We start from the raw sequence: 10,737 nt of genomic DNA on the forward strand, positions 1-10,737 counted from the left end.
CTTCACACTGGCAGGGAACGCAGGGATCCCTGCCCGGGGCTAGCGCCAAAGGAAAGCATCTCCTGCAAGCATTCAAGGGGCCACCTGTAGTTGGACACCAGACCACTGGGTTTGTGTGCGTTCACAGTTAGAATTAAATCTGGCAAGGGATCTGAAAGATAACAGGAAGAGCTTCTATAGGTATGTAGCAAATAAAAAGACAGACTAGGGCAACATGGGCCCTCTCCAGAAGCTATCAGGAGAACTGGCTACCCTGGATTTGGAGAAGGCTGAGGTTCTTAATGACTTCTTTGCCTCAGCCGTCACTGGCAAATGCTCTGAGCACACCACCCAAGTCCTGGAAGGCAGATGCAGGGACTGTGAGAATGAAGACCTTCGGCCCACTGTAGGAGAGGATCTGGTTCAAGATCATCCTAAGAACCTGAATGTGCACAAACCCATGGGAACTGATGCAGTCCGTCTGCGGTTCCTGAAGGAGCTGGTGAATGAAGTTGCAAAGCCACTGTCCATCATATTTGAAAAATCATGGCAGTCATGTCAAGTTCCTGACGACTGGAAAAAGGGAAATATAACCCCCATTTTCAAGAAGGGGAAAATGGATGACCCAGGGAACTACAGACCAGTCAGTCTCACCTCTGTGCCTGGCAAAATCTTGGAGCAGATTCTCCTGGAAGGCATGCTAAGGCACATGAAAAACAACAAGGTGCTTGGTGACAGCCAGCATGGCTTCACTAAGGGGAAATCCTGCCTGACCAATCTGGCGGCCTTTTGGGTGACATGGTCTAGTGCGAGATGGCAGTGGGGCTGGATCTAGGTGATCTTAAGGTCCTTTCCAGCCCTCACTGTTCTATGGCTTTATGATTCTGTGAAGCTCAAAGGAAGAGCAGGTGTCAGGTTGAATATTGGGGTCTTTGAGCATCTGCTGTCGGCCAGATGCCTGCAGGAGGAACTTATCCCTTCATTTTTCAGGTGGAGGCAGCTTTGCATCCTTTTCCGTGTTTTCTCCCCTGCCTTTCACAAAGAGCAAAGGAGAGCTGCATTGCTTAAGGCTGTGAGAAGGGTTTTGCAGGCTGTAGTTTTTCTTGAGCAGACAGCTACAACCCGCCTGCATGTAAAGGGGGTGGGCGGTGATCAGGGGCTTGGTTTGCTGGGTTTCTGGGGCAGGTTAAGACAGCCAGCACTCTCAACACAGTGTCACTGTCCACTTGGTTTGTCTGTTTCTTAACACCCATTTAAGGGTCCTGTGTCAGTAGCCCCTCGAGAAGGATGGAGGATGCCCTCCCCCTCCATAATGACCATCTCCCCGCTGGGGTTCAGATTGGCTTCTGAACAGCTGAACTGCTGGAGGCTGTAGAGCTCTGCTTCTCCCTCTCTCTCTCCCAGGGATCTCTGCAGGGAATATGCACCACCTGAGGTTTGGAGACGAGAGGCAGCAGTACTTCTGTGTCATTGGCAAGGCCCTGGAGGATGTCTGTGAGGCCGAAAAGCTTGCGGAAGCAGAAATTGTCCTCTCAGCCTCCTGCTGGGAGCTATGTGAGAAGCACAGGCTCAGAACCAGCCATATTGCGGGCAAAACAGCTGTGAAGGTAGGTGGATGGGACAGCATCTAGAGCCATTCTGAGGACCTGGACCTGAAGGAGGGAGGCCTCAGAAAGCTGAAGAGCTGAATGTGGAGAGAGTTGTAGCTGTGAAAGGGGAGAGCAGCTGATGCTCTTGTCCTTCTATGTTAGGAGTAACTCTGGGCTGGGCTTGCTTCGTTTGAGGGGTCAGGAGGCACTGGAAGAGTTTTGGCCCCACCAGCAGTGTCCTCCGTGGGTCACGGAGCTGTTGACAGCTGGGGGATGCTTGGAAGACGTCTGCTCAGCTCCAGTGTTTCTGAGGAAGCACTGCTGTCCTGTCCAGCCAGATAGGCTTCTTCTCCCCTTTTCTGGACAGTGACAGTGGAGGGCAGGATCTGTCCCCTGGGACTCCTGGAGAAGCCAGTGTCAAGTGCTTTCCTTCTGTGTACCTTCAGGTTACGGGCATGAACCAGATGTCTCTGTCGGAATGCCAAAATGTTTTAGACAAGCTTCCACAGAAGGAGAAGTGCTGCTTCACGGAAAACGAATGTGAGTGCCAGATTCACCTTGTTTTGGTTTTGCTTGGAAACGTGGGGCCTGGCTGCTGCAGGGGTCAGGGATGAACTACCGCTCCCCTCTTCCCCTCTCAGTTAGCAGTCATGCTTTTGGCCCTCTTGTGCATCATCTGGGGCAGTTGCTGCTGCTGCCATCTCCTTCCTGCCCTAAGCACCTGCAGGTGGCAACACAAGCAAACGCAGGAGTCTCTCCCCTGTTGCCAGTGCTAGCCCCTGCTTTCCAACAGCTCGTAGTCCCATCTTCCCACAGCAACCGTGTGTGTTTCCTCTCCGCAGATGCTGTCAGGCCTGCTCTTTTCTTGAACCCTGATACTGATGTGGGAGACATACTTAGTTACATCCCAAAAGCTGTTCTCAGGAAGGTACGCCTGGGCCGTTGCTGCTGGGGCTGCTTTTTTTGCAGGGCAGAAGAAGCGGTGCATTCAGAGAGGGAGTTTCCATGAGAGCAAGCCAAACAAAGAAAATGCATCCCGAGATGACAATGTGGGCAAATTGGGCCAAGGGGCACAGGTGCTGCACCACTGGATGAGTTGTCCTCGGAGAGATGGGTGGTGGGGCAGACATTTGCATCTCTTGTCTTTTCTGTGGGTATGGCTCTTCATGTTCTGTGGACGTGATGGCAGGATAGAGGGGAGAATCCACTGAAGCCCCATGAGCATCGCTCAGGGTCACCACTCATGTCCATAACTGTCCCAAGATGGGGTGTTACCGGAGCGCCCTTCTCGCCTTTGTCATTTGTGTTCTGATTTGGTATCTGACTGCTGCAAGCTGGGCAGCCTGCCGACCATTTAAACCGAGAGGAGGATCTTCTCTTCCCCTACTAGTACCTGCTATTGCCAGGACACCAGCTCTCCCTTTGTACCTGGCGTGGGCAGCCCCTGGGAGAGCAGGCTTGTGAAGCTGTCATGCTCTTGTCTTCCAGCTTGAAGACAGAGTGCCGCAGGACTTCCTCTGTGAGCTACGGCCAGTCACCATCCTCTTCCTCCACCTGAATTTTGATACAAAGGACATAGTATCTTTCCGTAGTGTCCTCAGTGAAGTCAGCAGCCTGATGCAGGAAATCATCTGTCCTCACAAGGGTGAAGTGAACAAAGTCTTCCTGTTTGACAAAGTGAGTGTGAGGTGGAATCATCTCCCCCCAACCCAAGAGGGTGGATACTGAGCAAGAGGGGAAGATTCCTTCTTAGGCATTGTGGCAAGATGTGCTGCATCTGTCCTTGGCAGGGCTGTACATTCCTGTGTGTGTTCGGACTCCCCGGAGTAAAGCTGGCCCATGAGAGCATTCATGCCTTGCAGAGTGCTTTTCAGATCTTCAACTCGTGCTCCAAGATCATTGCAAAAACAGGGTGAGTGTCTGGTGGGGCTGAGGGAGCGCGTGCTGCCTGGGCCAGCGTAAAGCAGAGGAAGAAAGAGTGTTGCGTCTAGCTTACCCTCCCCTGTCCTCCCTTCCTTGGCAGGAAGGAAACAGTGCCCTGAGAGGTGGCAGGCAACCCCTGGGCTTATCCCTGGGCAGCCAGGCAGAGTGTCTCCAAGCACACCCTGCTAGCCACCATGCTGGAACGAGCCCTAGTGAAGGCGAGAGGCTCCTTGGTGCCAGAAGCAGCACCTTCTGGGTGACTGGCCTGTGGACAGTGATGGGGCCTAGACACCTGATCTTACATTGCTGTCATCACAGGCAGTGACACTGTGGCACCTTCTTCCCTCCCTCTTTTCCCACTGGTCACAGGTCACAGCTCAGGGAAGGGGGTCTCAGGAGAAGTGCCCAAAAGTTCCTGCCTGTGCTCTAAGCCCTGTTCCTTGTCCTTGCCGCCTGGGTCCTTTACAGCCCTGAGCTCTCTGTACCCCGAACCCCAGGCTGGCAGGGCAGGATGGCCAGTGGCCCAGGCTAGTGCTGAGGGGAGATGCGGGAAGAGATGAAGCTGGGTGGGCAGGACTGCACCTGGAGCGCCTCTGAAGCCGTGTTGTTTCCCTGTGTGCCAGGACAGCGTCTGTGTCTGTTACCAGTGGGATGGCGTTCTGTGGCCTCATTGGCCACCCTCTGAGGCACGAGTACACAGGTACAAGCATGTGCGTGCGGTGTGGGAAACTGGCGTGAGCTGTTGGGAAGAGGAAGACAGGCTGGGAGAGTGCCTGCCCAACAACCAGCCAGGAATGGCCCAGGCAGCACCAGCCCTGGGCTGGGGCGGGACACTGGGCTCCACAGCTGGTTGTTCCCCTGGGATCTGCTTAACCCACTGTGGGGCTGCGGGTGTCGGATGCAGGGCAGCCGTTGGTCTGGAAGGGCACTGTGGAGCTGGTGGCACAGGTACATCACTGTGTGCTCTTTCTTCATCTCTCTGGCAGTCATTGGCCAGAAGGTGAACTTGGCAGCCCGGATGATGATGAGCTACTCTGGGCTGGTGACCTGTGATAGCACAACCTGTGCCAGCTCTGGGCTGCCCTCTTGCTACTTCAAGGAGCTGCCGGAGAGAAAGATGAAAGGCTTCAAACATCCTGTCACTGTCTATCAATATGTGGGGATCACCACCAACAGGTGAGTGTCCTCTGAGAAGTCTGGATGAGGGGATGGTGGCATCAAGGGTCCAGCTTGGCCAGCATAGAGGAGTTCTGCAGAGAGAGCAGAAGCCGCTCTCCATTCACTGTGGATGAGACGGTCAGAAGCCCTGGTGTGGGAGGCTTTTTACCTCTCTTCCCTGCTGTTTCCTCTTGCTGGGAGAGTGGGAGTGAAACCACAGGAATGGGGAAGGTTTTGTTTCGGTAGACACAACCTGGCTTTCAGGCTCTGTCCAAATGGCTTTCAACTGCGCTTTCCGTGCTGTGCTCGCTCTACCACATGCCCTGGTAATGCTGACCCAAGAAGGTTTTGTCCTAGCTGCTCTTGAGTGGGAAGCTTTGGGCCAGTCTGGTTCCCATGGATAAAGGTGGACCCTCAGGACGTTCTTCATCATGTCTTCCTCCTCAAACCCGGGCTCTTCCTCTGGGCCAGGATTTGACCTTCTTTTTGGATGGTGGTTTGAATGTTAGTCTCTGAAAATACAGGAAGACTTAAGCCAGAGGTGCCAGGTGCTTGGAATCCCAGCCCATCGGGTCCTTGTTTCCAAGACTCTCGTTTTTTCCTGGCCAACGCAGTAAAGATATCTGCTAACCAGCAGCTCACTCTTGCTTCTTTCACATGTCTCTGGGTCTGGCCTCTGTTGACGGACTCTCAATATATTCTCTCGTCCTGGTGTGGCCGTTGGGTTTCTTAATGCTTAAAGCTCTCTCAGCATGCCAGCTTGAACTTTGGTGGGGGGGAGCATGCAGGGGATAACATGCCGCTCGAAAGAAAAACAGGTACCCTGAGGAGCACATCCAGCCCCTCCATGCCAGGCTGCTTCTTGATGTCCCTTGGCTTCTAACCAGCTAACTGACTTGTATTTTCTTTTTCCCCTGCTCCTAGCATATTTGGCATGGCTCTTGCCATGAAGATGCCAGATAACGCCTCCTTGCTGGGTATGTGGAGAATGCCTTGCTCTTCTGAACCCCAGTTTCTTCCCCTCAGTAACTTGTATTGGGAACGGAAAAGGTTTTGCTGGGGATAATGTTGCCTGCAGAGGCCCTGAGGAAGTGCTGGCTCTCTCAGTGCCTACTTAGTTGATATCTTTGGGGTGGGAAGCAGGGTGAGGCGCTCGGTGATCCCAGGCATGCTTCAGACCTGATAGGAAGGTTTGTTTCAAGCTGCTCACACCCTGGGGGCTAAACCAGTCCTTGTCCTTGGGGTCAGGAAAGAGATTTCCTTCTGCTAGACTGATGGGGAGTTTTGGTGGTTGGTTCTCCCCCTTGTACTCCTCAGAGGTGCTTTCTTGGCAGCATCTGCTTGTAAACATGGAAAAGTCAAGCATCACGGACGCCTTTAATCACTCAGTGTCTTGCTGGATGTTTTGGGCCCTGTCATAGGTTAACCCCGGTAGGGAACTCAGCCCCACACGGCTGCTCACTCCCCACAGTGGGATGGGGAAGAGAACTGGAAGGGTAAAAGTGAGCACACTGGATACGGAGAGCTTCATAGGTAAAGCAGCTGCTGTGCATCCATGACAGGCAAAATCAGGCATTCTTTCACTGCCTCCTGGTGGCAGGCAGGTGTCCAGCCATTCCCAGGAAAGCAGAGCTTCAACATGTGTATCAAGGACTTGGGAAGACAAACACAGGAACTCGTAATGTGCCCCCTTCCTCCTCCTTTTCCCCAGCTTTTCTTGTGAAGCACAGCATCATATGCAATGAAATAAGCCAGCTGGGGTCTGCTGTTGCAGCTGTGCCCCATCCCAACTTCTTGTGCACCCCCAGCCTGCTTTTGCTGGCAGGGTGGCATGAGAAATAGAAAATGCCTTGATGCTGTGCAAGCCCTCTTTGGCAAGAACTAAAACACGGCTGTGTATCAACACTGATGTGCTCTGTGGCCAGTCGTACAGCCAGGAGAAGATGTTCTAAGTCTGTTTGGGACACAGGTGCCTGAAGCAACTCAGATCATCCCTTCCAGCCTTGTACTGGATCCCTGAGGGGATTTGCATGGGGCTGTCTGAATCTCTGTGGGACAGGGCATCCGCTACCACTCTGAGGAAGGCAGAGGTGCAAAAGCTGGGACAAGAGGGTTGGAAGGCAGCAGGGGTATCGTAGGCTGCCAGATGTGGTAGTGGGAGGGAAGCTGTGGTGGAGGGTGCCAGCCAAAGGGATGGCTCTTTGCTTTCTAGCATGCCCCAGCAGCTCATTTTCTTGTTTGTCTTCACAGGTCGGAAGAAGGAGATTGACCTCTTTGTCAACTGCTTGGAAGCCTCTAACCGTTTTGGACAAAGACACATACTGGCATTTGAGGGCGCAAGGGGCGCTGGGAAGAGCCAATTACTTAATCACCTGTCCCAGTTAGGCCAGTCTGCTGGCTGCAGGTACAGGGTTTTGTCCTGTAGTTTTGGGACACTGCTTCTTTCCATCCCTGAGAGCCATGGAACGCTCCAGCCCCTTGGCCAGTGTGCCTTGGCCTTGGACTGAAGCCTCCTCAAAAAGCCTCATGGAGGCATTCCATAGTTATCTCCTGCGTGCTCTGCTTCAGCAAGACTAGCATTGGGCAAAAAGAAGGTCATCCTGGCCCCAGCCTGGGGTTGGGGTACAGTGAGCTCCTGAGGGTCCACCTTTATCCATGGGACCCAGGTGGCCAAGGGCCACAGAAACCTTCCCAGGGTAACAGGGCATGTGTAGAGCACAGGCACGGGAAAGCCATTTGGACAGAGGCCTGAAAGCCAGGTTGTGTCTCCCAACAAAACCTTCCCTTCCACTCCCACTCTCCCAGCAGGAAACAGCAGGGAAGAGGCCACACCAGGGCTCCTGCCGTCTCATCCACAGTGAATGGAGAAAAGCGGATGCTCAGCAGAACTCCTGCTGGCCAAGCTGGACCCTTAGGATGCCGGCCATCCCCTCTGGACTTCCAGAGGACACTCACTGTTGGTGGTGCACCACATTGATAGACAGTGACAGCTGTGAAGCCTCTCTTTCTCTGAGCACCCCCTTCCCTGAGGGCCCCAGAGACCAGGTTGTGGTATCACAGGTCACCAGCCCAGAGTGTGCCATCACACGGGCTGCCAAGCTGCCAGGGATAAGCCCAGGTGCACACAGTGTACCTGCCACCCAGCTCCACAGTGCCCTTCCAGCACTGCCCCTTCCTAGCCTGATCCCAGGTCCTTCAGCTGGGACCCAGTGGGCCCAGGGCTGGGCTGCCTGGGCCATTCCTGGTGTGCTTGCTGGCTGCAGGCACTCTCCCAGCCTGTCTTCCTCTGCTGGCACAGGGCAGCCCAGGCTTGTAGCACAGGGTTCGTGCCTCAGGCAGGAGGGTGGCCAATGAGGCCACCCCCATCCCACTGTGGTAACAGAAACAGACGCTGTTTTTGCACATGCCTCTTGCGCTCCAGGTGCAGATCCCACCCCAAAGCACTCTGCAGGCCCCTCAGCCCAGCCTGGGCCACCACCATCCTGCCCTGCCAGCCTGGGGTTCCTTACAGAGAGCTCCGGGGCTAACATGTCCTGTGTACCCACACAGGACATGGGCTTAGAGCACAGGCCCTGCCAAGGAGCCTTCCCAGAGCTGGGGCTGCCTGCCAGCAAGAGGGAGGGGAAGGCACAGTGTTCTCCTGCCTGTGAGGACACAAGGGGAGGGTCTGTCAAGGACATCACTGTCCACAGGCCAGTCACCCAGACAGGTGCTGCTTCTGGCACCAAGGAGCCTCTCGCCTTCACCAAGGGCTCTTCAGCATGGTGGCCAGCAGGGTGTGCTTGGGACAGAACCTGAGATGAGGGATAAGCCACTCTCAGGGCACTCACTGCCTCAAGGAAGGGAGATCTTTCACCTTTCACACTCCCAGGGGAACACACACTGGTGGCAGCACGCGCTCCCTGCCCCACCAGACACTCACCCTGTTTTTGCAAGGAACAGAAAAGCACTCTGCAAGGCATGAATGCTCTCACTATCCATCCCACTCCGAACACACACAGGAATGTACAGCCCTTTGTATCAAAATTCAGGTGAGAGGAAGAGGACCTCACTGGCCTTTGTCAAACAGGAAGACTTTGTTCACTTCACCCTTGTGAGGAAGTCCTGCTTCACTGAGGGCACTCTGTCCTTTGTATCAAAATTCAGGTGGAGGAAAGGATGGTGACTGGCCGTAGCTCACAGAGGAAAGCCTGCGCTGGAACACAAGGGCATGACAGCCACAAGCCTGCTCTCCCAGGGGCTGCCCACACCAGGTACAAAGGGAGAGCTGGTGTCCTGGCAATAGCAGGTACTAGTAGGGGAAGAGAAGATCCTCCTCTCGGTTTAAATGGTCGGCAGGCTGCCCAGCTTGCAGCAGTCAGATACCAAATCAGAACACAAATGACAAAGGCGAGAAGGGCGCTCCGGTAACACCCCATCTTGGGACAGTTATGGACATGAGTGGTGACCCTGAGCGATGCTCATGGGGCTTCAGTGGATTCTCCCCTCTATCCTGCCATCACGTCCACAGAACATGAAGAGCCATACCCACAGAAAAGACAAGAGATGCAAATGTCTGCCCCACCACCCATCTCTCCGAGGACAACTCATCCAGTGGTGCAGCACCTGTGCCCCTTGGCCCAATTTGCCCACATTGTCATCTCGGGATGCATTTTCTTTGTTTGGCTTGCTCTCATGGAAACTCCCTCTCTGAATGCACCGCTTCTTCTGCCCTGCAAAAAAAGCAGCCCCAGCAGCAACGGCCCAGGCGTACCTTCCTGAGAACAGCTTTTGGGATGTAACTAAGTATGTCTCCCACATCAGTATCAGGGTTCAAGAAAAGAGCAGGCCTGACAGCATCTGCGGAGAGGAAACACACACGGTTGCTGTGGGAAGATGGGACTACGAGCTGTTGGAAAGCAGGGGCTAGCACTGGCAACAGGGGAGAGACTCCTGCGTTTGCTTGTGTTGCCACCTGCAGGTGCTTAGGGCAGGAAGGAGATGGCAGCAGCAGCAACTGCCCCAGATGATGCACAAGAGGGCCAAAAGCATGACTGCTAACTGAGAGGGGAAGAGGGGAGCGGTAGTTCATCCCTGACCCCTGCAGCAGCCAGGCCCCACGTTTCCAAGCAAAACCAAAACAAGGTGAATCTGGCACTCACATTCGTTTTCCGTGAAGCAGCACTTCTCCTTCTGTGGAAGCTTGTCTAAAACATTTTGGCATTCCGACAGAGACATCTGGTTCATGCCCGTAACCTGAAGGTACACAGAAGGAAAGCACTTGACACTGGCTTCTCCAGGAGTCCCAGGGGACAGATCCTGCCCTCCACTGTCACTGTCCAGAAAAGGGGAGAAGAAGCCTATCTGGCTGGACAGGACAGCAGTGCTTCCTCAGAAACACTGGAGCTGAGCAGACGTCTTCCAAGCATCCCCCAGCTGTCAACAGCTCCGTGACCCACGGAGGACACTGCTGGTGGGGCCAAAACTCTTCCAGTGCCTCCTGACCCCTCAAACGAAGCAAGCCCAGCCCAGAGTTACTCCTAACATAGAAGGACAAGAGCATCAGCTGCTCTCCCCTTTCACAGCTACAACTCTCTCCACATTCAGCTCTTCAGCTTTCTGAGGCCTCCCTCCTTCAGGTCCAGGTCCTCAGAATGGCTCTAGATGCTGTCCCATCCACCTACCTTCACAGCTGTTTTGCCCGCAATATGGCTGGTTCTGAGCCTGTGCTTCTCACATAGCTCCCAGCAGGAGGCTGAGAGGACAATTTCACCTGCTTCCGCAAGCTTTTCGGCCTCACAGACATCCTCCAGGGCCTTGCCAATGACACAGAAGTACTGCTGCCTCTCGTCTCCAAACCTCAGGTGGTGCATATTCCCTGCAGAGATCCCTGGGAGAGAGAGAGGGAGAAGCAGAGCTCTACAGCCTCCAGCAGTTCAGCTGTTCAGAAGCCAATCTGAACCCCAGCGGGGAGATGGTCATTATGGAGGGGGAGGGCATCCTCCATCCTTCTCGAGGGGCTACTGACACAGGACCCTTAAATGGGTGTTAAGAAACAGACAAACCAAGTGGACAGTGACACTGTGTTGAGAGTGCTGGCTGTCTTAAC

At 54.3% G+C, this 10,737-nt stretch overlaps 2 protein-coding genes across 2 annotated transcripts; one reads left to right on the forward strand and one right to left on the reverse strand.

The window, feature by feature from the left end:
* The first annotated feature begins 2,218 nt into the window (after positions 1-2,218).
* Positions 2,219-7,156, forward strand: LOC134160919 (adenylate cyclase type 10-like). Its single transcript, XM_062613375.1, has 8 exons — positions 2,219-2,252; positions 2,411-2,496; positions 3,057-3,245; positions 3,359-3,480; positions 4,115-4,191; positions 4,478-4,667; positions 5,574-5,626; positions 6,900-7,156. The coding sequence occupies exons 1-8, from the start codon at positions 2,219-2,221 to the stop codon at positions 7,154-7,156; spliced, it is 1,008 nt and encodes a 335-aa protein (XP_062469359.1).
* Positions 7,157-8,791: 1,635 nt separating this feature from the next.
* LOC134160920 (adenylate cyclase type 10-like) lies at positions 8,792-10,518 on the reverse strand (the record flags this gene model as incomplete). Its single annotated transcript, XM_062613376.1, has 3 exons — positions 8,792-8,844; positions 9,791-9,884; positions 10,313-10,518. Coding segments are annotated over 3 exons (353 nt in total), but the record flags the coding sequence as incomplete, so codon positions are not given.
* Positions 10,519-10,737: the final 219 nt, after the last annotated feature.

The sequence above is a fragment of the Pezoporus occidentalis genome, unplaced genomic scaffold, assembly GCF_034315485.1.
Source record: "Pezoporus occidentalis ecotype Australia unplaced genomic scaffold, CSIRO_AGI_Poc_V1 ctg1656, whole genome shotgun sequence".
NCBI classification, from domain to species: domain Eukaryota; kingdom Metazoa; phylum Chordata; class Aves; order Psittaciformes; family Psittacidae; genus Pezoporus; species Pezoporus occidentalis.